The sequence below is a fragment of the Blennius ocellaris genome, assembly GCF_963422515.1.
Source record: "Blennius ocellaris genome assembly, chromosome: 5".
Lineage (NCBI taxonomy): Eukaryota > Metazoa > Chordata > Actinopteri > Blenniiformes > Blenniidae > Blennius > Blennius ocellaris.
In genome coordinates, this window is record NC_137654.1 from 9,461,486 (window position 1) to 9,488,405 (window position 26,920).

The following is a 26,920-nucleotide window of genomic DNA, read 5'->3' on the forward strand; positions in this document are numbered from 1 at the left end:
TTACAGAAGGGACAATGTTTCAAAAGAAAAAAGTCTTAGCACAGTTCTAAAAACCAAATAACAGCTTTTTATATTGTTATTCATATCTGTCATTCAAAGTCGGCAACAATCCAACCCAGCCACGTTGCATTGAGGCGGAATTCAGCTGACAAACATCCAGTTTTCCACATGATTTGTCGATTTTCATTTCAGGAAAATTCCTCGTTCAGACAGCAGCCTTTTGAAAACATTTGCCGTCCGGAAACGCAAGCGAGGCCGAAAATGCTGCAGTTTGCATTCGTTGCTGTTTGTTTTTCAAATACAGCAACAGAGAGCAGCAGGATGTAAATATTCAAGCTGCTTTTCCCTTTCCTCCTTCATCCTATGAGCCCACTCAGTATCTGTCAATGTTTTCTTCTCACACATGGGCACAGAAATTATTTGCCATATGGCACATGTGCAGTAGGTTTGGAAAAGGCTTGTTTTCCCTGTTTACACAGATGAATAGAAATGCGATTTGCAAATGTGGCACTTTTCTTTTTTTTTTTTAAGTGTTGTTTTCAGGTACTCGGCGCCGATGAGTCAGCCAAATACAGCCAAAGTTAGCAGTAAATAGGATCTAACTGTACTTTCTGCCATTGTACTGCATTTGTGTTGTGGCTTTTGCATTCCTGTCATGAATTTTGTAAATGTGGAGACACTTTTAGGCCAATTTATATATATATATCCGCCAAAGCCGACGGTTGAGAGTCAAAGATGATCAAATTTGCAACAACTGTCAGTGTTTTAGCGTAGAGGTGCCATTGCTCCGTTTATTGTAATGGACAAATCAAACACCCAAACCTTCACACAGTCATGTTACACAGGCTTTTAGTCTGCAGTTGCGGTATTTCACACAATCTTCTTTATCACCTCTGAAAAGTTTGGTACGGTTAGCATTTCGTCACAAGCTTCCAAGCCGTAGCGGAGGTTGTGCGGGAGCAAAGGGTGCAGGTGAATCGGTCTTTAACACCGTACGCACGCGCAAAGGACCCCGATAAATCCACTAAGGTAGCCGCCGCTGCACTGAGCGGTGAAGCAGAGCTAATCACAGCTTGAACTTCCCAACGACCCGCTACGATGAAATGTGCTGGCGAGAACACTGTATGTTACACAATCACATCATCACACCTGACACCTTCACCGCCAGTTTATTTTCCCCACTCACCTGTTCAGTTCTAGCAACATGGACAGAAATGTCTGGTGTTCAGTCTTTCGCCCAGGGCCATTTGAATGAGACACGGCACTTTTGAAGCCGCCTATCGCAGGAATCCAACGTGGATGTCTTTCATGTTACAAAGCCATCCCAGGGACTCGCTTCCATCAGCGTCTCTCTGTGCTTACGTATTCATTTCAGGGATTTCAATTTTACCACGACACGAAACCACACCAAGCACCCGATTGTATGCATCCCAATCTATTACTGACTTGTATGGAGGGGGTATGCAAAGCAAATATATTCAGGGTGTAACGGTTTCAGGCCAGAAGTCTCGAAACTGTCCTTTCATTAGATTATTCAAGCTGTTATGTTTTCCTTCCAGTATGTGTTTTTCATATCTGCCGTGGTGTTAATCTACCTCGGCCTTGTACCCTCTCCTCTCCCTTCATGTTTCTCTTCTTTTCAAGTTGTTTTCTTGTACACCGCCTCATTCACTTTCTCCCCGTCCGCCCGGGGTTGGTTGTCTCCTCAGGTTGATCGACTGATGGAGTTGCATTTTAAGTACCTGGAGGCTGTTCAACAGGCCGACAAGAGGATCGAAGGGGAGAAACATGTAAGCACCCCTCTCTCTCTCTCTCTCTCTCTCTATCGGATCTTCTTTCTGCCCACTCTGTCCATCCCCTCCATCTTCATCTCTGTGCTGCATCTTTATGTAATACCGCTCATTTCATTCCCACCCAACCTGGATGTTTTTCTACTTTGTCTTCGGTGTTCTTACTGAGACATCATGAGATTGAGTCATGTTCAGCAGCTTGTTTGGTGTTTTGCTGTGAGGATGGATGTTACTGGCGGCGTCCAGCTGATGAGCCCCTCTTTAGAGGCTCCCTGCAGCTTTTACAATGTGACATTTAAACACATATTTTTACTTTTTTTCCTTTTTTGCCCGTGTCTGGTGACAGGTGACAAATTTGACTCTTGGATAAAGAATATTTCAGTAATTTGTCACCTAAAATATGCAACATGTCACCAAACAAACGAACATCTAAGAAACAACAAAAAGCAAACCCCAGCTAAAAAAAGCTATAACGGTTAAATTGCTACACTGTGTACCGCAAATACTCCTGATTTATTCAGATATTATTCGATGTCTTCTGCATAACTTTGAACTTTGTTCTTGAACGTTCCCTTGTCAAACGTCGATATAAACCGTGTCCGATTTTCCTGAGAAGAGAAACCTTTGATTAAGGGTACTTGATACTATGAAATGAAATTAGATGGAGGCAGCTGGACCATGACGCTGGTGTCAAATTACAGGCAACTTTTAAAGGGCAATGTAGATTTTGGGGTATTTAACTCTGATTAAGTTCCACAACACATACAAATAACACAGAAATGATCCCGGTTTTTTCGGTATCTGACCTTCAAGTTTCATCATTATTAACTGGAGTGATTGTTTTGACGATTATGGCTATGAATTGTTTGGCCTTTGAAAATGTCAGCCCTGTTTTCATTCATTTGTCCAGTTCCTGGATTTTGTGTCAGAATGAGCATCAAGTACATATACGACTTTACCAGAAGTTTACTTCCGAAAGTTTTGTGTACATTGTTCCGTAGGGGCAACAAAAACTCTGTGTACTTTGAGGTGTTCCTATTTAGATGAGCAAAACAGGAGGCGAAGAGGAGGAAATTTATGGCCCGCTGCAGCTAATTTATGAGGCCAGACTGACCCCGAGCAGCAGAGGAGGTTGTGTCTGAAATGTAGCATTTGCATGTGTTAAATGTCCGACGCTGCTTTTATCACCGGCACACAGAGGACCAGCCAGGTTCAAACCACAGCAGAGGCGCAGAGGGAAAGAAAGAGAGAGACTAAGAGATTCTAGCCAAGAAAACAACCTTTTTTTGACTCTTGTTTATGCAGTTCATCTCTTTGTATCACATCGTTTTGGCTAGTTTTGCACGTGAACAGTCTCCCACTGGTTTTCCCCCCAACATAGTTATTACTACTCTTCTTCAGCTGCATTATAGTATCACGTTCAAGCTGCAGATATACCATATTTGATCATTTTTCGATGTACATTTTGATTCTGTAAACGTCCACCTGGCACGGGGGTGGTAGTGCCAGTTGTCTGTAAATGTAAGAGTGCTGGTTTGATCTGCATTTTCACCTGTCCGTCTGCTCAGTTGTCCTCAGGCAAGACACTGAAGCAAACGTTTGAGGCTATTTGAGGCCATGCATAGCAGCTCACTCATCTTTGGTGTGTGTGGTTGAATGTGGCTGCCAAAGCTGTAAAAACATAATAAATGAACTGTCAGAGGTGTTAGTGGTTGATGGAGTGAAAATCGCACTGTTTTATCACAGTATATGGTTTGGTTGTGATAACTGGTGAGGGGTGCAGGTGTTGTTGTGTTCAACCATCATATTTGCCAGTACAGGTTTTCTCTTAGTCCTCCACGACTGTTATTTCTCCTGGACTGGCTTGTTGGCTGTCATTTAGTTAGTTGATATATGTTCTGTCCTGTTCCCCATCTCATGTTAAGCTCAAATATGCTTGATGATAAGTACTCCGAGGGATTTGGACAGGACCCTTCATCAGTCTTCTGCATTTGGTAATTCGGAACGTATCCAGGGATCTTACAGACAAATAGAGACTCGAGTAAAACCATTGATGGCCTGTGGAGGCAGTGTAGCTAATGTTTGACCAGGTATTGAAACAAAGAAGAGAAGGTAAATTAGACGACAACAGAAAAAACAACCCCTTCATCGAAAGACAAATCTACCACATGACCTCACCTGGACATCAAATGATTTCATCAATGTTTGGACTCAAAGTTTCTACCTGAAATCAACAACGTTGACAGACACAACATCGTGGGAGTCATGGGAGCATGAAGGCAGTGGCGCTTAACAGTGTTTCAACTGCACGTAGCAAGGTTACCTGCGTAAATGAAGCACGTTTTGCTCCTTGAGCTCAGAAAACCCACACGTTGAAGTGAATGTGTTTGAGGTGTGCTGGAGTTCCAAGTCGTTTGGAAAGTTGCGATAAAGATCCTCCAGCTTGTATTGGAACTTGGACATTCAGGAGTTTCACACTTATTTCGGGGCGTGACCCAAATGAGGGCCATTTTGACGTAGAATGGTCCGGACCAGTAAAATGACAAATACAACGCTTACATACAGCTCTATGTGTTTATTTCTAGTAATGTTTTCGTTAAATTGGGGAACGTTGAGTGTGTTACACATGTGTTGTGGAACTGGGTCTGATTGAAGCCATCACCTCACATAGTCCTCTCACTCGGCTATTTGCTGTCAAACCACTTATTCACTTGGTTCTTTTATGTTTTTGATGCAGAAACAAAACTTGAAATCTAAAATGTCTGCGCGTCATTGTGGTGTACTGGCAGCCAGCCTCCACCCAAACCCAGCTGGGCTCTCCTCCAGTGTCATGAAACCTTTAGTTGGACAAAGATGGATAGAGAAGAGCTGGATTGGTAGATTGGAAGGAATCCCAGTTCATTCTGAAAAGAATGATTGAAACAGTATTAAAGCAGTAGTAAAACCCATTCTTTGAGCAGGTGGTCGACCTTGAGAGTCATTTTGCATTAGACCAGATTCTACAAACAGCTTGAACCATATCGGATATAGTCTGCAACTTTTGTAACTGAACTTTGTCAATTTCTACACTGAGGTAAAAAAAAAACAAAAAACCAAAACCTTGTACTTATTAATATTTATGATCCTGCTTTCTTTTCAAAAATTAAAAAAAAAGTAATAAAATGGTGCTTGTAAAATGTATCTACCCCATTGTTTTCCTCCTGCAGCACCGTTCACAGAAAGTCTGCCCAATACTTTAAAAATCAGTGCTTTAGACTTCAAACCAACCCGATGGAGAGAGAAGTAAAGCAGGAGATATGACTCTCCATTAGGGTCGTCCTCAGACACGAAACATGGGCTCCGGATGCATTATTGTCACTCCTTCACGGTTTTTGTCGTCCCCGGCTTGATAGAAAGCATTTAAACTGCTTTATGCAGGATCAGATATCACCAGCAGTCCCAGTTATAAAGGGGAGGGTCGCGCAATCACCACCACTTTTTTGCGAGATAAGACATGCAGTCGCGTGCGCTGTTGCATCCTGGGAGAGAGGAGACCGAGAATACCATCACAGTCCCACTGATAAGAGTGTGACAGTTTACAGAGAAATGAAAAGTTTTGATAGCCGAGTGTGAGGGACCCCATTGTGTGTGTGTGTGTGTGTGCGTGCGTCGGTGTGTTGAGCTGTGGGCTAGACAGAATGATGGCGGGATCCAGATGGAAGATAAGTGACCAGGCAGGGGATAATAGCTTGAACAGGGAGAGAAAGATCATCCTGTCCTCAGAAAAGGTGAGAAGATGAGGGGGAGACGGGGGGGGGGGACGACCCAGAGACGTGCTATAAATATCAGACACAAATTGTAGGAGCGGGCGCTTCAGAACGGTGGGAAATGCAAGAGGAAAAGAAATCGAAAAAAAGGATAGGTGACGGAACTTGAGCGAAAGAGGGAACGATGAGGGGTGGCGACAGATAAGTGTGGGATTCCTATCGAGAGATGACAGAAGATTAATTTCTCAGACCGACATCGGGGTGGGATCACCAAGAAAAGGCCAGACAGTTTGACATTTTCTCTTTCTCTCTCTCTCTCTCTCCCCTCCTCTCCATCGGCGTCCCTCTGTCGCTCTCTCGCCTCTTCCTCTGGGAATGTCGAAAGTGTGACTTTGTGATAATCTGATGATAAGAAACCTTGTCTGTGTGTGCAGCTATCTTTGAAGCCACATGGTTTAGCCCTCGTCAGTCAAGAGTCGTGCTGCGAGCCCTCACACGCGAGGCCAAAAGAAAAGAAAGAAACGAAAGTGATAAAATACCAATTTGTGGCCTCGGAACTTCAGTATGTGCAATAAAAACTCACAATATGTTATTAAGTATATGCTGCGCTGCAAAGGATCCCTATGCAGAAGCCACAGACTGCCAGTTCAAAGAAACCTGACATGAATATGAGCTTGGTATCTATATGGGAGTAGATTAGAGTGGCTAGTGTTGCCTGGAGCCTTTTTGCCTGCAGAGGGGATGAAATGAGGGCGTCTGAGGTGCAGTCAGCTCATTTCTGTCGACTCCACTCTCACATCTGAAGCTAGGAAAGGTTTATGCTAAACTCCTTTATGCATTTTTAATACCTGTAAACAGATTTTAGTGAGTAATATTTCTCCAGGATCTTGCAGCTGTTTGGTGCTTCAATTGCCGATAATAGTGGAAACTCATTTAATCATTACCTGGAGGCAACAGGAAGTACTCGAGCAATAAAAAAGACTGGTGTCAAGTTGGTGGTATTCCTTTCTATTGTTGATATGGTTAAGCAAAAATATAACGTTTTGAGTGAAATCGTATCGGGGTTATTTTTTTCCTAGTTTCACTTGAAAACGTCGTCCCTCATTAAACAGGGCCTCGGTTTTCAAGTATCTCACTACGTTAAATATAAATGGAGAATTGAGTTTTATGGCAGTACAGTCTGACCTCGGTTATCCGGCTTCGATTCTCGCGAACTGCGCGCTGCATCACGTGGTAACCATTTGTGATCAGGTGCCCCCAGGCGTGGTCCCAGACTTGAGCCTGGAGGTGTCGTGGAGCTGTAGTCTAAATCCTCTTTTTGCACCACGGACCAGTTTTAAGCGACATCCTTTCTCCAGCAGGACTGTATATGAAAAGGCCTTCTCGAAGGCATGGGGGAAAAAAAACAAGACTGTGATGGAGTTCATTTCATTTAATTTATTTATTTATCTGAGCAGCAAAGTAGTGCAAACTTTGTTTTTTAACAATACAATTGTGCTCCAAAGGAGTAGGAAGAAGTTCAAAGAACTTATATGAACCCACCCCTCATTTTTTTTCCAAAATAAAACATGATAAAAAAAATTGTTAACACTTTCTGCGGATCTGTAAACAAATGATCCTTGGGCCGGTGCTGGTTCACAACCCCGGTGGTTTTGGGGCCCTTGATATAAACTATACATTTAAGCAACACTGTATTGCTACACACAAACTTATTTTCATCCTGTTACAAGTTTAAAAGGAATGACACAGTGTTGTTGAACATGCCTTATGTGTTTCATTGAAAAATTTAGTTTTGCTTTAAAACATACTGTGTTTTAAGTCACATTTCTTTATTATCCACACACGAGAAAGTGTGTCAGCTTAACACTATCTGGACAATCCAGGTATGACTGTAATAATAAATAAACTGGGTGCTCTATACAACACCAGCATTTACCATGAAAGGCAACAGCGACATCACTCGTAACACCAAATTTGAATTTAGTAAATAGGTTTGGCTTAAATGTAGTTTGTGTTTAATGCTAATTATCTAGAGTTTGCACGCTAACCTGGGGGTGGTAAACATGAATCAGAGGTAATAAAAAAAAACATATTGCAGCTTCTGTTAGGGCACGGCGTAATCTCACTTAATGTTTTGGGTTTTTTTTTTTTTTTTTTTTGCTGCAAAACAATTATACCTAATGCCAGAAAACATAGCGAAACAATCAGAGTGGGAGGAAATGGTGTTTAATGAAACATTTCTATGTTTATATTTGCTCATTTCAACCCACTCACCAGGCACAAACAAGTAGAATTGGTCCCTTAAGAATCGTTCTATCATCACCTTCAAAACTGAGCTGAAGATAAAGACGCGTTTGCTAATTCAAAAGGTTTTAAGGGGCTGTTATGTTCCCATAATGTTTTCTGTATTTTGTTGTTGTTTTTTTTTTTTGTTGTGTACTGATTTATTTAATCTCTTTAGTGTGAAATAACGTGACTGTTGCATATTACTGATTACTTTCTTCATCTTGAATGTTTGAGTCTGTGTTTTCACTCTTGTTTTTCCCATTTTTTTCTTTTTCTTTTTTTCCCCTCCTGCCGAAAAAACACTGCTGATATTTTAAGTCCCTGTGAATCAAAGCTTCCGCGAAACGCCGCGTTCCCTTAAATAAGGTGATAAAGACGCCAACCCAGTTCTGTCCGGCGCCTGGGCTGATTCGGCTGCCGTCAGCAGCAGTGTTTTATCTCTCTCCGCCGTGCCTTTTGGTTTTCCCCTAGTTAAGCCTGTTTTTAAAGGGTGGTAAGCAAAATGTTTTTTCCTCCGCAACATATTATCCACAGATTTCTCAGGAGGATAGCGGAAGAAAAAGCTGCTGCTGCTTTTTCTCTGCATCTCCAGCCCAGTCCGTTTTAATAAGCTGCTTATTTCCCTCCCACCTTGGTATCTCTCTTCCCTCCCGTCTCTCTCTCGCCTCCCGATTCACTTCTTCTCTCCGTTAAATCTGCTCTATTTGTCACTTTTCACTTTTTGTCTTGCCTTTTGCTCATCCTCCATATCGATCACTGTCTTCATTCCCTCTATTGCTTGTGCTCATTAAGAAATTCTTTTTGGACTCGTCTCTTTACCTGCTCTCCATCTCCCGTCACACAGTCAGTCTTCCTCTCCGGTTCCGTTGTACCTACAGCGTCTGCCTCCCATACTCCTTTCCTTCCTATTGCTCTCAGATCACCGGTAACGGCTCTTTGAGATTGATGGAGCTCAGCGAAACATGGCCGAGGCCGACCTCAATACCGTAAAATGCCTGAATGCACTTTTGCAGCAGCCAAACAGCCCAGGTGCGTGCGTGCTCGATGGCGCTGTAGCAGAAACGAGCGACTTTAGCTTTGCTGACAGCATGGTTTTTTTTTTTCCCAGAGAAAGTTGGTGTTAAGTTGAAATTGGTTTTGCACCTGGATATGATATATTTAGTTGTTCTTAAATGCCCTCCTCGCTATGCTCTCTGGGTTTCCTGATGTGTTTTTTCCCCCCCGATTCACGCATGCGCCGAGTCTGGCAGCTTGTTTATCTCCCCGTCGTCACGTCTCTGCGTCCGTCATCCTCCCCCCCCTCCCCATCGCTCCTTCTTTAAAATCACAGTTTTATTCATTGGTTTGTTTGTGGTAAAAACCGGCTCGTCGTGCAAACGGCACATGTTGCACTTCCAAAAAAAAATGAAAAGAGGCGCTGGCTGGCTTGCTCTCAATGGTTGTTTGATGCATTATGGGAATGGCCCACTGAAATGAATCTCGGTGTGTATAAACCGCCACAACATTCCGATGACTCAGTTCTCCATGTAAACGGGGACAATCTGACCCCAGAATCAGAAAGAATTCCATCGCATTTATAAAATTGTGACCATGACAACTCTCGATTGGGTGCGATATGTCATGAAAACACTGTTGGCGCCAAATTTTATGGTGTCACAAGGATTACACACTAACATTGCCCACGGGAACATAGTGGCTTTGTTGGTTCTTGTGAGTGACCCTCTGGGATTTTCCTAAACTTTTTGAAGGCGGCTGATTCATACAACTTTGCTCTCTTTAGAGCTCTAAGATTCAAATTGGTTGAGGACCGTGCTCCATAACATATATACCATCAGGGCGAAGCTTAATATCTTCATCCCATCTGGCGTGGCTGCAATGGAAAATGTATTATGGTACAAGTTTTTGTTTTTTTCTTTTAACTCAAGATTCCCTTTTTGACAAAACCCTCAATGAGACTCAGACCCTGACCTTTATTCCTCTTAACCTCTACTCCACCACTGCCCGCTTCATAAAACATTTATTACGTTGGTCTTCCTCTCATCTTGTGTAAAATGTGATTTCAAAACATGGAGGGAAAAAAAATGGTCTCATTCGCCGAAAGTATATGTGGGTAACTTTACCACCTCCAATTAAGAGCAGCGTCCTGCTGATGCTTGGAGCTTCACCAAGTGACTCATCCAGGCAGGATAGCTTCTGTTATTTATACCACATCTTGATTGTCGAACTATAGCGACAGTCAAAGGGGGGGGGGGGGGCGTCGTAGATCAGGAACAAGAAGCCGCGTTGCGCTCCGCTCGGACATCGTGTTTTCCTCCATCCACGACAGATTTGATCTTTTTTTTTTTTTTTTGACAAAGCCGAGCACAGCCTGAATGCAGTGTTCCCGATAGCGAGTACCTCCTCCCTGCTGGTAACGCCGTTGTTTTGCTTTGCCCCACTTTATGAGTAAACTCTAATTGATGTGTGCCCAAAAGCACAGGGGCTGTTTTCTCTCTCTCTCGCTCTCTTTCTCTCTCTCTCTCGCTCTCGCTCTCTCTCTCTCTCTCTCTCCATCATAACTGGAAGTCAGTGTGTTGTGTCGTGCTCTCACAAAGTTGCAGCGTTTCCCTCCGAGTGTTCCTTATTATCAACTTTTGTATCCGTGTCTTCTAATGAGGCCATCTAACTTCTCATTCTGGTGTTTGCTTAAGCCTAATAAAGAGCTTTATGTCCTACACACAACCACGCACACGCTTGTGCAGTCACAGTGGGTTTCCACCAAAGTGCTGACAAAGAAATCACGTTAATTCTGCATCTAAGCATCCCAGTGGAATAGAAAACACAGAAATAACAAATAACACACACACACACACACACACACACACACACACACACACACACACACACACACACACACACACACACACACACACACACACACACACACACACACACACACACACACACACACACACACACACACACACACACACACACCTCTGAAAGAACAGAGCGTATGAAGGCTCTTGTTTCAAGCTCTAGCTGTTTCTTCTTCATTTGTCATACACCAGCACAAGCACACCTACACAGCCTTTCCACTGGGCACAACAGCTCTCCGGCACACTCGCGGTCTTCCATCAATCACACACCCCGCCGTCACACAAACACACAATGCGGCCGGGTTACAGTAAAGGGACCGAGACTGAAAATCACTGCTTATTACTTTGTCTGTACTGTAGCCAGGCTCCCAGGTTCCCCCGAGGTTGCAGTAATTGACTTGTCCAATCCTTCCTTTCAACACGTTATTCTTTCTCCGCTGCCTCTGTCCAGTGTTTGCCAGAGGGTCCGAGCCGACACACAAAAAGATATTGGCCGCAATGTCAAAACTCACAAACGGAACGAACCGGGCCGCTGTAATGAATACGGCCACGCCGCCTGCGTCTGCTCCGGTTTTAATATCCCAAACGTCCGCTTCCACAGCTCACAATAATGAATATTTAATGCGCTTGTCATTGTTCAGAATCATCCTCTCCCGGCACTGATTCAAAGGTCTGGCTCAGTTCATCATACGCTGAACATCTTTTCTATATTCCATTACAGGGAGGCTCCCTGGAGGGGCCGGCAGTTGACTTGTCTCAGACCTTGTTGGAGAAGGTTTTTCTTCCTGGTTCTGAATGACGAGGCCAATTGTTGCTCCGAGAGACGCGACAGGACGAGTTAGAGTCCATACGAAGCTTTTCCACATTCAGTCAAACTCAGACGTTGCGTATGAGCTTAAAGCATTGTGTCCCTTTGGTTTGATGTGTCAGTTGTCCCTACACACAGATGGACGTTTGACTCTTTGTCACTGCGAGTTTGGAATTTTGAAAACGTTGCTGTTTGCTTCTCTTTGACGTTCAGTCGTACTTTGAACTGCATGATTCCTATATGACTGCAGGGACGCTCGAACCATTCAAACGTGTTCCCATTGACATTGCGCACATTTTAATGACGTTTTGACGACGGTTCATCTCGCCGAGTCAGCGTTTATCCGATGTCCTTATTCATACAGCTGTTGATCAGAATCAGAGGTCGGCTGGACCTGCTTCCCATTTCTCATAAAACCCTTTTATCACCCGGGAGAACATGGACCAGGAGCCATACTGCTCTGGAGACCGCCATTATCGGTATTGTCCATCTACTTGCACAGGTGCATAACAATTATTTTCTACAGCCGTGGTGTGCATGCACAGGAGCAGCATTTTCGAAAAAGCTGTATTTTCCGCTGTTTCCACAAAGTCGGGAGTGTTTTTGAAAAATTGCAGATTGGGAGTCTTTGTTAAAAACATAAATTTTCAGTTGGCTCAGAGCTCCATTGTCGTGTTTGGAGCAACCTTGAATCCAAAATTATAACATTTGATTTTCAAATAGTTTTTAAAGACTTCCTCTTTATCTTTTTTCTGGCTAGTTTAAGTGCTAATCGGTAGTTATTTATTCTTAAGAAACAACTGTACATATAACTGTACAACAAATGTACATCGGTGTAGTATAATGTAGTATATATAGAATATAAATCATCAATTCTGATCTTGGTTTTATCTCTTCTTTTGGTTTACGCTTGTTCGTATACCATAAAAGTATTTTAAAGGTCAATGCACAAAAAGAAAGTACGTATCAGATCAGGACAGTATTGGCGTTGGCAAATAGAAGAGATGAATCGGGACGTCACTAATGACATGAGATTCCTATCACACCAGAAGGATGTTACATTTACACATCTGTGTGTTATACTGGTTATTTTTCATCGCAATGCAAATCTGCGTCTATTTTTAAAATCAGGCCATACCTTGTACTTTCAGTGTATAATCAGCCCGAATGCGTCCCTCTTGAAAAGCAGTCCCAGTGGCTGATGCATGTGAATGATGAAGTGCTGTGCTGAGGGAGCACGCCACCACAAACAGCCTCCACACTTATTTCTCTTTGTTTTCTTTCTGATGCTCACACCTCATCTCTGAGTTAATTTATGCACTTTCGCACACGAGGTGTGGAGCCCGTGTTCGGCGCTGGTGCTAATCTTACCTCCACACGCAGCTTCACGTGTTCTGGAGGAGTTCCCGTGCTGTCGCAGCTCCTCGGCTATCGGCTCGAGCCGAGGCAGGTGGATAATTGAGTCGTCCGAGGCCGGCTCAGAGAACGCCTCCAGCTCCGCTTTGCGGGGAGCGGTAATGAGGACGACATGAAATGGAGTGGCTTCCTGTGTGAAAATGGGAACATGTTGTCGTCTCCCCCTCCTCGGGGGCACATGTATGTATTGTGTCCTGTGTATTTGTCACACGCTGCATTTCCGTGTCTTCGCCGAAGTTGGGCTGAGAGATTTGTGTAACTTTGCCACCAGCTACTGTATTTCCTCGCAGTAATGAGCCAAGTTGTCCGGGAAACTGAGATAATCTTCTTCTTTTTTTTTCTACTCCTGCAGGAAGGTGAGGAAACACAGTTTACATTTAAATGGCTTTGTTTAAAGTTTTTCTGCATCTTTAGTGGGAGCCGGTTGACAGCAACGAGGCCCGGCTCTGTGTCTCATTTTACAATGTGAGAGCTCTCCTCGTCGGATTAAAACAGAATTCTAGGCCAGTGTTTCACCCAGAGGACACAGGGAGACACACGGCCTACATTTAATGGCTTTATTAAAGGTTCTTGTTTTAATTATCCACATTGTTTTGCATCTTTAACATTGTACAGTGAGGCTTTGCTCTGAATCTGATTATCCTGATGAAGACATTAAAGAAAGATGACGTCCTGTGTTAATAATGCATTTCCAAAAAGACATACGTGTCTCTCGAAGTGTTTCTTTTTTTTTTCCTCCGGAAAAGTTTTGCACTGTAGTGTTCTGAATCTGCCCTTTGATCGAGGCACATTAATGAGTTGAACTTCATGGCTGTAATCAGGTTTTACAGTGTGATTGATCTTTAAGGACAAGGCCTTTTGAAAGAGATTAAATCACTGCGATGTAAATGTCATGTGTGCTACCCTTTAGCCAGGTGCTTAAATCTATTTGTTTTCATTAGGAACTGTGGGAAAAGCTGATTTATCTCATGTGGCAACTGTAGAGCACTTCCCTCCGCTCATTAGTGCCGCTCCATCCTTTACATACGAAAGCGTTTGCATATTCAGGCCAGCCAGATATGCTGCATAGTATATAGGGTATAATGCTTTAATGATTAAAGAGTAAAGCTATGCTTTCAAATTGCTGTAAATCCTTTCAGTTCAGGTGCCACCTTCAGCCATGTTTGATCTCAATAGGGCCAGACCAGCAGAATTTAAGTGTAACAAATTACAGTGACCAACAATTCTGAAAGACTCCTGTAGTTTTACGGTTAATGTGTGTGAATGTTCACATTTGATGATTTTTTTCTTCATCAAATCCACCATAAAAGTAAAAATGAAGCATTCCTTTCTACATTGTTTGCAAAAGCATCCCACAGTCTCAACTTGAGTCTCGTGTTGACCTGTATGTTTGACACACATGCTGCAGGTGTCAAATTACAAGGACTTGGTGCTACTTCCCGGCCTGCTCTGGCTTGTTGGAGGACTTAACACCCCTTTGATGTCACTGTTGGGCTCCTCGGAATATCAAAAGCATACCTATTTTTGTGCTTTTTAGATGCTTTTAATTGGTATCCTCAGGTAAATTTAATAGAAGATGGTTTGTTGGGCTTGTGTGCTGCTGTAACCCCGACCTCCCCGGAATAATGTCTTATTAACCACATCTCTGTGAGTTAAAGCAAACACGCACATTTATCCTGCGTTAAAAAAAAGTTCAGAACAATCTCCATGGCTGTGAGTTTTTGCGACAGCGCTCCTCCCCTCCACTGTCTGGCTGTCTGCAGCACTCCAATGGCTTTCACTCCAGACTGCGCCTCTCCCCCCTCAGTTCTGCTTCTTAATCTCTAATGATGATTAATGTGGGCTCCGTGCTTATTGGCAGCACCGTGTTATTGGCATACTGACAGGGTTGTTAAGATGGATAACTATGCAAGTGTGTGTTTGTGTGTGTGAGAGTGTGGATACGCTCCCCCCCCTCCCCCTCCCCCCCTCCACCAACCGCCTTCCATTTTTGCAGCTTAGCCGTGAAATCAATTGATTTTTGTTGTCTGGTCAATAGAGAAAATTGATTTGTGGAAAAGGCTGAAAAACAACTCCTAAATTAAACTTGCTCTGTGATTCTCACTCTAATAGAATAGAAGAACAGTAAAATGGTATTTACTGGCTGCTTCAGGTGTGTTTTTTTTTTTCTTTCCTTTTTTCCTTTTACAAGCTCTTGTTAACATCGTGTGTCTCCGTGTCGGTACAGGAAATGGTTCGACGGGGAGAGATCCTGGACGACAGCATGGAGGACGAGTTCTACCTGCGGCGCCTGGACGCCGGCCTCTTCGTCCTCCAGCTCATCTGCTACATCATGGTGGAGATCAGCAACTCGGGGATCTCACAGGTACACAGGCAAACACCCGGAGGCCGAACGAGCTCCCTCGCTCCCGATCCCTTCTCGTCAAGACGTCTGATCAGACGAGCGATCAAAGCAGGCAGCCGTCGGGTGCTTTTCATTAGCGCTGCATTTATTTCACTGCTCCTTCTGCTGCTGTGAAGCCAGCGCTCACCTGCACCCATGCATCACTTTACTGTCGCTTCTTTAAAGCAATGGTGTCTGGAGAGGCACACCAAACTCACTTTGCAAAGACAAAACATAGACGGGGGAGGCAGTTTAGTCCCAGCAAAGGAAAACAATAAACCAGTCAAAGGCGTGTGGATGATGGAGGTTCGGAGGCTGTTGGTGATGCTGCAATCTGCAACACGCGGAGAAGGCGGGAGGAAGAGGAGCGACGTGACGGCAGGATCACACATCTGTTCAGTCAGCTTGCTGTTGACCACTGAGCACTTTAGATGTCAGTTTGGTACCTTCTTCTGACAATCTGAAGCCCCGTTCACATGTAAAGTGAGCCTCTGAACAACAGCCGCTGAAATAAAACCTATTTCAGGATGGCTTTCTTACCAGGTAGTTCACGCTGTTGTGATTGTACACACTCTACTGCCAAACCTGTAAAGGTGTTGGAATCAAGTGTCGATGGATTTTTCTTAAAGTCCAAACTTCTGTTTTAGTGTTTAAACCTCCTGAACAAAATCACACCCACGTCTGTTTTCAGTGCTCTGCAATAACAATGTCATCCGCATATTATTCACTGTTCGGGGAGACCAGCAGTCACATTTTAATACAAAAGAGACATCTGGCTGAATTTCAATAATGTTGCTGACTGTAAATCAAAATGAAGGATTCCTAAAATGAAAATATTCATCAGTGGAGCGTCCAATAAGAGCCAGTCACACCTGTGGCTGCTCTTCTGCCTTCATTTGAACTGATCACTGCAGTGGCTGGTTTGGCTGCCATCGTTGCCACATTTTGAGGAAATCTAAAGGATTTATACTCTACAAAACTTAAAACGTATGTTTTGCAAACATCAGTCTGTTTACGTGATTAAAGCAAACATTTTCAGACTGTATTCCGGAAAAAAATGCATTGTTTCCTTTTTATGGTTGTTCCATTAAGCCCCCGAAGAACAAAGACTCTCTCTCTCTCTCCCTGTAGAGCGAGCTCTGATGTAAATGCTGATGCGGGCATTCAGAAGAGCTTGTGTTTGATGAGATGCCACGTAAAGAAAGGGAGAAGCAGAGAAATGTGTCAAAAGCCAATGAATCCAGAGAGTTCTAGAAAAGAGTGGTGGCAAGTTTTTACTACTTTGATTTGGGCGTTGATGTAGTCCAACAGTAGCGTCTATGATTAATGCTTAACAAGCGACCAGGATGTAATCTAGGAGAGTTCAAATGTCCTGACGAGGTTGATCGCTCATTTCTGATCTGATTTCTTCTTCTGCATTCAGCTGCAGCAGAGAGTTCATCAGATCCTCAACCTGAGAGGAGGCTCTGTCAAGGTGGTGCGTCACATCATGAGAGGTGAGTTCCTTCGTTTTTTCCCCCCATGTTGGTCAAATAAAAATCCAGCTTTCTTAACAAGTTGTGTCTTTTAGGGCATTCATGTTGAAAAACTCTAAGCGTGAACCAAAGATATTAACAGTTCCCTACTTATATATAACAAAATATACAACCCAAGCCTATGAGAATGCAAATATTGGGTATATTTTCCAATTACAGGCCTGCTTCCAGATAAAATTTGAGAAATGGTCATACGTGCGCCAACATAGCAGCGACACTGTCGTTAAAGTTGCAACCCCGACACAAAGACAATCCGTTGACCTTTCCATAAAACGTAATCCATATTCCTATTTCCATAAAACCAGAACACAATTTTGCCATATAATGGAATATATGTGCGTGTTTAAACAGGGGAGCCAAACATCAAATCAAAAACAACCAGAGGAGTATTTCACGCCCCATTAGGTTAATTGAAAACAGATCACTTAGATATCTGCTAATGAAAGGAGCATTTCCGAGAGGCACTGCCTCAGGTTTTACACACCGTCTCGTGGTTTGTTTGGTGTTTTTTTTTTTTTTTTTTAATCACAAAAGATGAATTCAGCTGTAATTCTGTCCGTTGCGTCTATAAATTCTTATTCTATGTGACTATTGACACACAAACACCCCGGCAACTCGCTCTTTGAACCGCCTCCATCTGGGAAGCGGTTCAGAACAATCACGTCGAGCACAAACCGTCATGAAACACAGCTTCTACCCCAGAGCCGTGGCCTCCATCACTCCCCACCCCCCTAATTAGACACACAACACACACAGGATACACACTTCAGTGTGGAATCATACCAACTGAAGGACTGACACACGCAACACACGTCTACCTCACCTGCAAACTTTGCGCAGCAAACTGCCACACATTGTACTTCCTATTTATACTTTTTATGCTTCTGCATTTGTTATGACTGTACATATTTATATTTATATTTGTGGTATATATCTTTATATAAAGAGAAGTCACGGGCAGTTTCATTCCTCCATAGAGGTGTAAAGCCTGCAGGTAAGATGGTACGAGGTTGTTACAATGAGTGTGGATGAGGTGGCTTACACAGCTAGAAAAGCACCGTCAATGCTTCTTTGAAAGGTTTTAGAGCAACATTTCCTCCCACATCTACTGTCCCATCTGGGGAAGAGCTTGATCTTTCAACGAGACTGTACTAAACCTAATCCTGCATCCAGAATGGCGGCACAGTGGAAGGAAGCGTCGAGGCGCCTGCCGTCCACACCTTTCATCCAGACCAAACATTTCATGATATATAGAGCAGCTTGATTCTTACCTGAGACAACATTCTGATACGTTACCTTCCCAAAATGGGGTTTCTGGTACCTGCACTTCCCAGGCGTTAAAAGAAGAGCAGGGACTAAACAACGGTAACCGCGGCGCTATCAGTTCCAACTTTTTTGAGACGTCTCGCTGCCTTCAAACTCCGAATGAGCCGATATTTTTGCGTGAAATGATTCGACACTTCAGTTTCAACATCTGGTATGTTCATGTTCTACTGGGAATCGAATAAAGGTATTCAGTCCAACTTATTTTGAAATGGCACGTATCAATAAATGGAAGCAATCCACTGTTCTCAGAGAGGCTGAAAGCAGAAAAACGCTGTGTACTCTGCTGAAATAACACATAATGCTGCTGATCCTGCACCTCACGGTGACTCGTGTTACTTTGAGGGAAGCATTTTTATTGACACATTTTGGCACAATCATATTTCCGAGAAGCATCATTTCAGGGTAAAACGTTGGTGTAATCAGTGTTTGATGGGAAGCCCGTGCTGTGAATACGATAGAACTGTGTTCTACGCCCTAATACATTTTGGTAGGGTTCGGTCAACATGTCAGCCCGGGTCATTACGCCCCACTTTGATGGAATAGATGGAGAAATGACGATAGCAGCAGTAAATAAGCATGTAAATGTGAATTTAATAAGTGTGTTTGCATCACCTGATAGTAAAACAATATGCTGAATGCATTCAGTCAGAAAACAATCCCCCATTGTTTAATCTTTTTGTCACCGTGGAGGGGGAAAAAAACAAAAAAAGGCTGCCTTTCTACTTTCTTTTTTATCCCCCACCACCCGATGCCCAAACATTTCCTGTCCCGACGCATTTGTTTCCCTGTTTGCTTTGTCAACGGGCGGGCAGGTGTGTTATTTTCCTCCCGGTGCGACATCCATTCTTCCCCGTATCATTGTGGGATGAAGCTGGAGGACGTGGCGCCGCTCACACCGCCGCTGGCTCCGCGTGGCATGTAACAGTGCAGATAGAGCCATCCGTCACACATGGCAGTGCCAGCCAGCGTGGCAACGCTCCAGTCCTCCCCGAGTGTGTGTGTGTGTGTGTGTGTGTGTGTGTGTGTGTGTGTGTGTGTGTGTGTGTGTGTGTGTGTGTGTGTGTGTGTGTGTGTGTGTGTGTGTGTGTGTGTGTGTGTGTGTGTGTGTGTGTGTGTGTGTGTGTGTGTGTGTGTGTGTGTGTGCAAAGCACACCTCGGATTTTGTGCTGTGTGTAGGAATCTATTACCTAACTGTGGCAGTGCGAGGCTTCTCTTTCTCATCTGCATATTTACTTGTCCGCAGTCGGTTTCTGCTTACTTTTTGTTGTTGTGTTTGCTATTACCATGTCTACATATTGATGCACACACACACACACACACACACACACACACACACACACACACACACACACACACACACACACACACACACACACACACACACACACACACACACACACACACACACACACACACACAAGCACACCAGCTTTCATCTGCATATTTCCTCCATATTAGCATTCCACTGAGAGATAATCCATGCAGGTGCCGCCTGTGTCACTATGATGCAGTTTTCATGTTGTATTCATGTGTGTCTTTTACACACCAATGCAGATTTTTTTTTTTACCCTTGCACGATCTTGGCGGGTTTTATTTATTCGTCATCAAACGGACGCCGTAACGTGTCTGCATTATATGCGTGTGTAATCGTCTGCAGATACGTGCGTCTTCACCCTTTTCATTAGGCCACCGTGTGGAGCCCTCTCTCTGCGCCGTGCCCTCTCCGCAGCCTTGACCTTAACGGTGTTAATTCACCAAATGAGAAGCAGCTCTGCAGGAAGGGAGTGTGATCAAGGCAGCGAGGAAGAACATGGAGTTCACTGATGCTGTGAAAACCTGCTGTGAAGTTTCCATTCTTTGGAAAGTTTGTATTGTCAGAGGGCGTTTGTGTTGACAAGTAACGGACCTTCTGAGGTCATTCTAAGGCATTTTTTTACATTATTAGATGCACCTCTTGCTTGATTAGTAGGGATGTAACGATTCACTGAGCTCACGGTTCGCTGCAGTTCATGATGCTATGGCCACGCTACGATTTTCACAAAATATTGTTCAAGACAAATTGTGACTGAAACTGTTTTCTTGTTAAATGTAGTACTGTGGTTTCTCGGCAATGAATCGAATTAAACTTCTTTTTATTCCCGAGGTAGGTACGGGCACCAGCAGAGGCATATATATTTTTCTTTGTAAAAGAATAAATTGAAATATCGTTACAATAAAGCATAAAACTTGAATTTTAAGACAAATCTCCCATAAAACACACTGTGAAAAAGAAATCTCCTCAATAAACAATCAGAGGTTAATAACCTTGGTTCCCAGCTTGAAGGGGTGAACCAGAGCGTCTCTCTGATGTTGGGTCAAACACAGATAACAGTGTTCTAAACGAGTCGGCCGCGTTGCAGCTGCAGACCCACCGAAAGTCCTCCAGCATGAACTCCGACTGCGGAGGCTGCTTGTAGAAATGATTCTCCGTGTATTCGTGGCAGTTCGGTCCCAGTCACTGACCTGAATAATGGCGATGCTCAGCACTGTATTGTCCTCCGCCGTGTTGCCGTGGTGACAGCAGGAGAGCGTACCAGCATGCCAAAGAAAAGGTTCTGCAGTGAGTTGAAGAGTCACATAATCTCTGACCTTTCTGTCTGTGTGGGGGGGACTGCGACGCCATTTATAGACACACACACACACACACACACACACACACACACACACACACACACACACACACACACACACACACTGTCACAGTGACGGGCCGGCAGGACCAGCAGATGGAGATTTTCATGTTTTTGTTGAATCACTCTCCATGTTCTGTTCACCTGCTTTCCTCAGTCAACCTGGGCGAGAAAACGAAATGGTCCCAGCAGCTCCGGATCAGTCTTGTGGTCCTTTAAGGTCCAGGCACCTTCATACCAGAAGCAGAATATACATTGACGGGGTGTCCTCTGATCCCCAGTTGTTCCTCTTCTGATCCAACCTGAACCGGAAACCTCCGTCTCAACAAACCGTTCACGTTCTCCCCTCGCAGCTCTCCTATCCTGATGCCTCTGACTTAACTACTTAGCTACAAAACTGCTGCCTTTTTCTGTTGTGCTCTGAATTACATTATTGTTTCAACGATAATAAAAAAACAAAAGACTCCTTTCTACGCTCTGCTCCATCGTGTGTTCTCAGCTCGGCCGTCATTGCAGTGTTGCTGTGGTTTACAGCAGTCGATCCTGTGAGCTCCTCGCTGCATGTCCAAGTGAAAGTTCACCAGTTCAGACACAGAGGCTCAACAAAACAACACGTTTCATTTATTTACAAGGAGTTGGCTGTAATGCAGTGGCGGGTCGTGCATTTCAGACCGAGGCCGTCACTGCTGGTCTGAGTCAATCCACCCCTCAATAACTTTTTAATGGCTACAAAAACCATGTTACCATGCAGAAATACAGTATAAAAAGCCTCTGCATCACAGATGGATACTCGTGTAGCCGGAATGAAAGCCTTTACGAATGAAAAAAATCCAAGTTCACGTCTCTTCTCCTGCTGCAGCTGCATACAAAAGCGGCTTCTTTTCCAGAAACTTCTGGGGATCGAGGACGGTGATAGACGTCAGTTTTTTGTGGTCTTGAAAATAATGAAATGGCAAATAATATCATTCTGACTCCGGCCATGGAGTTTGTAGTGAGTGTGGGTAAATGGCACCGGATGTGCGCTTGGAGTGCTGTGGTGCGTTCAATGACTTCTTGGAAAAGTCCATCTTGAAAATTGTTTTGGCAATAAATCTGCAACCAAATGTCTTTATCTTCTCCTTTAGTCATTGTAGGCTGATAAAACCACTATTAAATAAACACAACTATATTTTTGTTCTTGCAGCTCGCTACAGATGCAGCTAGCGGGCTGGAGAGTGAACTCTCTGATGAGCCAATCAGAGGGCTTGAATACACTGACATCACGCTATATCAAAATCTGATTGGTTGAAGCAGCCACGTCACCAACACTAGTTTTACACTGCAGATGCCTGCAGAATTGAAAGTGAAGGCCTAATGCAGTTTTCTTTAGCCTGGCAACAGGTGATGCTAAAATGTGATTGGTTGGTTAAAAGCTTTAATATGGAAGTACTCTGGAAGCAGCGCAGCCGGGGGGAGAAGCTGTGTGAAGAAGTGGAAAGACTGTTTGGAATTATTTAATTCATGGACAAAGTATAATCAACGTCAGTCTGTGATTCAGTTCTTTTTCTTGGGCCTGCAGACCAGACCTTGAAGGCCCTGACGGCCGGCTACTGCTGTAATGTGATGTATTGCATCTATACTTTTAACCGTGTTAATGTGCTGTGGTTTAGGAACCAGTACCTACCAAATATATGGATCAGATTTGTTCTCTACTTCCAGTCACTGCACTCTGGCTCCATTTATATGACAAGGTTTCAAGTAGAAAACACATGGTTTTAGTATTTTTGTTTCAAGACCGTTTTATGTTGACACTCCATTGAAAATAATGTAAATGGCAGAAACACTGAAAATGTGTTGAGCGTGGCAGGTCACGGGTTGGCGCTATTGGTTGTTTTAGTAATGATTTGAGGACGTAAGAGCCAGATCAACACTCAGACAAACATCCTCTGTCCGTCTCTCGATCCTGCTTTCTTCGACAATCAACCTCCCATGTGCAGATTCCAAACAGTCCAACAGGAATCAATGAGGCGAGTCAACCCATGATCCCATTACTGCTTTACCGTTTCCCAGCTCTGGAAGATGCTTTGTAGGATTTCACCAAAGAATACAAGATGTTGCCATGGGGTCACATCTCTACATTTGGAAAAGTCGCTCTGTTCCAACCTTTTGACTGCCTGACTGAAGTCACCATGGTGACGAACTAACTCTGAGTAGTTTTACGGAATTGAAAGCTCTGGTTGGAATTTGCTTCCAGACTGTCTGGGTTTAGTTTTCTCTGGATTTCTGCTTTCATTTTGAAGTTTGGTAGAAATGTTTGTATTGGGAGGGATTCCTGTTGTGAGCAGAGTACCATAAAGACTTATGAAAACCAATTTTCGTCCACTTTCAGCTGTGGGTTAGTCAATCAAAACTGTCGTCTCTAAGATGCTTGTGGGACTACAGCAACAACGTCAACAACGACCAGATGATGAAGTAGTTTCTATACCAACACTCGAGATGGACAAAGTCCTGTTGTGAAATTAACTGCCTGGAACTATTTATTGCCCACAATTATGAATCGCAATTATTTTATAATGAACTGTTTTATTCTGCTTTATAACAACCAGTAATGTAATCATTTTGGCCATTCTGAATATAATAAAGTCCAATTATGTCATAAGATAACAAAAGACTTTTTTTAATTTGAGAAAGAGAGGCGCATCGGCTGAACAGAGGGGGAACAACTCCGTATTAATGGCGAGCAAACTGCTCATAATCTGCAGATTAAGGTTTTATTTTCAGGAAAACGCTTCATGCATTAGTTTAATATTGGCCGCGGTTTTTTCCATTTTGAAGGCTTTTTTAAATGCTACTCCTAATAACTAGTCAAATTTCATTGGCTCAAATATTCTATTCTATTATTGGTTTGTTACAGACCTTCAAAAAATAGTTTCTGTTCTATTGTTTTTACTGCAAATTATCAAAGTACAAATCTTTCATCTTCAGTATGTATATCTTCAACCTGTGACGCAAAATACACATTAAATGTTCCATTTATTGACCCTCCACTAAAAAATAAATCATGTATCAAGGATTGAAAATGTAATGTTATATTTTTTTACTGAATTACACTCATACTAAACAAAGTTACTTGATTTAAAGACAGTCACTATTTTGAAAAGTAACTAAGTAGGAAACACAGCTTCCTGTGTTTGTTGTACGTCAGTGGATTGTGACGCTTCCCCATTTGAAATGTGATCCGTCGTCGCCGTTCTGTTGACTGACTGTCGAGATAAGAAAGCGTTTGTTTCGATATGCAGCAGAGCCGCAAATTTAATTGTGCCATCCAGACAATTCATTAATTTCATCTCGTCAGCCAAAATTTAATTCAATCTTAAAAGCCCAAATCGTGATCTTGATTAGAATTTAATTATTAGCGCAGCTCTGCTCAGAACCGGCGGTGATGGCCCGCGAGCTCGGCCTGAGGGAACAGTTTTCTATGTGCTGGATTTTACCTGCAATTCTTGAAATAGCCGAGAAATTTCCTCCAGATATCTCCGTGGACCAACCGGGTTCCAGTGCATTCATCACTGTCCATTATGTACAATCTAATAATATAAATCCATCGCTCTCCTTTTAAAAAAAACAAACAAACAAACTAACCTGTACCCAGCGGGCTCTTGTCAGGAAACTCCTCATTGTTCCCCTTCACTCTGCGGCGTCTCCCTGAGAAAAAAAAAATACACTTTTGTTTTTCTTTGTCCCGTTCGTTCCAAGGTTTTAATGTGTAATCCCAGCCTCAGAGGCCGGCTGAGAGACGGAGCGGATGCCCAGACTCCACCGGGCCCGCGGCAGCTGCAACTTTCGCTTTCTGCTCATTAGATTCACAAATCGACAGCCCGGCGTCTCCAAGGGCCGGCGTGAGGCAAAACAGAAAGCACCTCAGGAAACGCAATAAAGCACTGCAGCACGGAGTGTGGGTTGCAGTCTTGTGGCTCAGGTGGAAATATCCTGATGCGCTGAAGACATATTTTCAGAGGGAAGATCTTATAAATAAAGTTTTGTTTCGTGATAATGGACTGGCTGTTTCCAGCTGAGACGAAGGAAATTTGATTCCTGATGTTTGAAGACTTGGCGAAGTTCCATTTTACGTTCAATGAGATTTCTCGGAAATGTTTCACGTTGAACTGAAGTTCCCTTGACTGTGGATTTATATGGTCTTGTTTTTCGGTATTTCTGATTTTTCACCATCCGCTGAAGCTTTTTTGCTACGTGGATTAGAAAACCTTAAAATTCTCCACCAACTGCACCATAACTTCTAATATTTTTTCATCCACTGTGTTGGTTTGAAGCGACCACAGTTGACAATAATTAGAAGTTGGATATAATCTCTTGCTCTGATGTGCAGGTTCCAGAAATAGCTGCAAATCTGTCGGTTCTCCCCTTTAGTTTGTATTTAATTCGCTTTAAAACTCAGCCCACTTATAATTGACTTTCCAAATCCAAAATAGACGGCGTGACTCCCAATGAGCCACTTCTCCTCCAAACAGAACCCAACAACACCGTTTGGATCACAGTCGATCCAGACAATCTGCCTCGCACTGAATTTCAAGAGAAAGATTCTGCTTGTTTTTTCCACCAAGTCAAAAATGTGTTTTCTCTTTTTATACAGCAGAGAATGGTGAAATGTTCATTCCACACAGACAAATTGTGCTTTCTCTCTCTTAATTTGAATGTTTTGGCAGGAGGGTCTGCAACCTGAACCCCCACTGCCTTCACAAGTTTCCATCAAATAACATTTTTTTTAGAGCCACAAAACAAAGGATGAAAACCATATTGGAAACAGCTTGTGTCACAGGTACAATTTAGATACATTTTATTCCACTTGTAGCTTTTGTGGTATTTTTTTTAAGTTAAGGATTTTTCACCTTTAGCCAATTTGGTTCTTTTAGGCTCTTTTTTGTGGCTTTTTTTTTAAAAACTTTTTTATACCTATTCTACTTTGGTTACAGCAGTTTTAGCTCTTCTTGACAATTTTCTTAACCCCCCCTCCCTTTTTGTCCATTTTCTTGACCTCTTTTTCCTTCTTTCCTTCTCTTTTCTCTTTTCTTCTTTTTCCTGTTTTGCTTCTCCCCATTTGCTTTCATTTCACATGAGAGTTGTGGGTCAGTCTTTGTGCTTCAGACATGTTGTGCTGCAGCCAATATGACTCGAGAGATGAACAGACTCAACAGGTCTTATTAGATTTTTTTTTTCCAACAACAAATTGTGTATCAAGGTTTGTCTTGTCTGCACGTGTTCTCATGTCGCCCGTTTCTCTGCAGCTGGATCTTGATGTTTGTTGAAGTAACGATCATGAATGTGACACTTTGGTCTCTAAAGTGGCAAAAGACCAAAGAATTCACAATTGTTCCTTGATGAAGTACAAGTTAAGTACGCTGGCGGCATGATCAGCAATTCAAGCTTAATGAAGCAGATGTTCTTGTTCATTTTGAAACCCGAAAGCGTCCCGGACGTCTTCTCCCCCCCGCACTGAGCAGAAGTAGCGGCTAAATTCCTCAACCTGAAATGAATCATTTCTAGCAGAGCAGGTCGATCCTCATTAGCCTCTGGAGTCTCCGGACGTCCTCCGAAGTCAAAGCCACTAATCCTCCGGTTCCTCTCCGTCTCTCCACAGAGTACGCCGAGAGCATCGGGGACGGGAAGAGCGAGGAGTTCAAGGAGGCCGAGCGGAAGAGGGTCATGGATCTCGTGGACAACTTCTAGTCTTCACTTTTTCTCTGCGTCTCAAACACAGACGAGGCGTTTGTGTTCACAGGACTGGCGGCTCAAAGCGCTAACGTGTCACCTGGATGTGCTGTTTATGACTTATTCTCTCTCTCTCTTTTTTGTTTTTTTTTCTTTTCAAGCAAACACTTTGTGAGACTTTGATAATGCAGCAGGGTGGAAGAACAAAACGCAATTTCATCCCAGTGGCTAATAAATAGTTTGAAGCTTTAATTAATTAAATGTTACACATCTAATGACACAGTCTTGTGTCGAGGCGCTCGATTGAGTCAGTACCGTAGTCTGCAGGATTATTATGGATTATCAGACTCCCTCTGTTTTTCACCTGTTTAGGATTTATGTGTAAGATATTTTTTAA

General features: G+C 43.2%; 1 protein-coding gene across 1 annotated transcript in view; it reads left to right on the top strand.

The window, feature by feature from the left end:
• ctnnbl1 (catenin, beta like 1) overlaps window positions 1–26,920 on the top strand; it is a 62,280-nt gene extending 35,360 nt beyond the window's left edge. Inside the window, exons 13-16 of the mRNA XM_080496180.1 lie at window positions 1,710–1,790; window positions 15,132–15,269; window positions 16,711–16,783; window positions 26,453–26,920. Of these exons, the coding sequence (XP_080352306.1) occupies window positions 1,710–1,790; window positions 15,132–15,269; window positions 16,711–16,783; window positions 26,453–26,541 (381 nt within the window). The 3' untranslated portion in view covers window positions 26,542–26,920. The remainder of the gene's footprint in view (window positions 1–1,709; window positions 1,791–15,131; window positions 15,270–16,710; window positions 16,784–26,452) is intronic.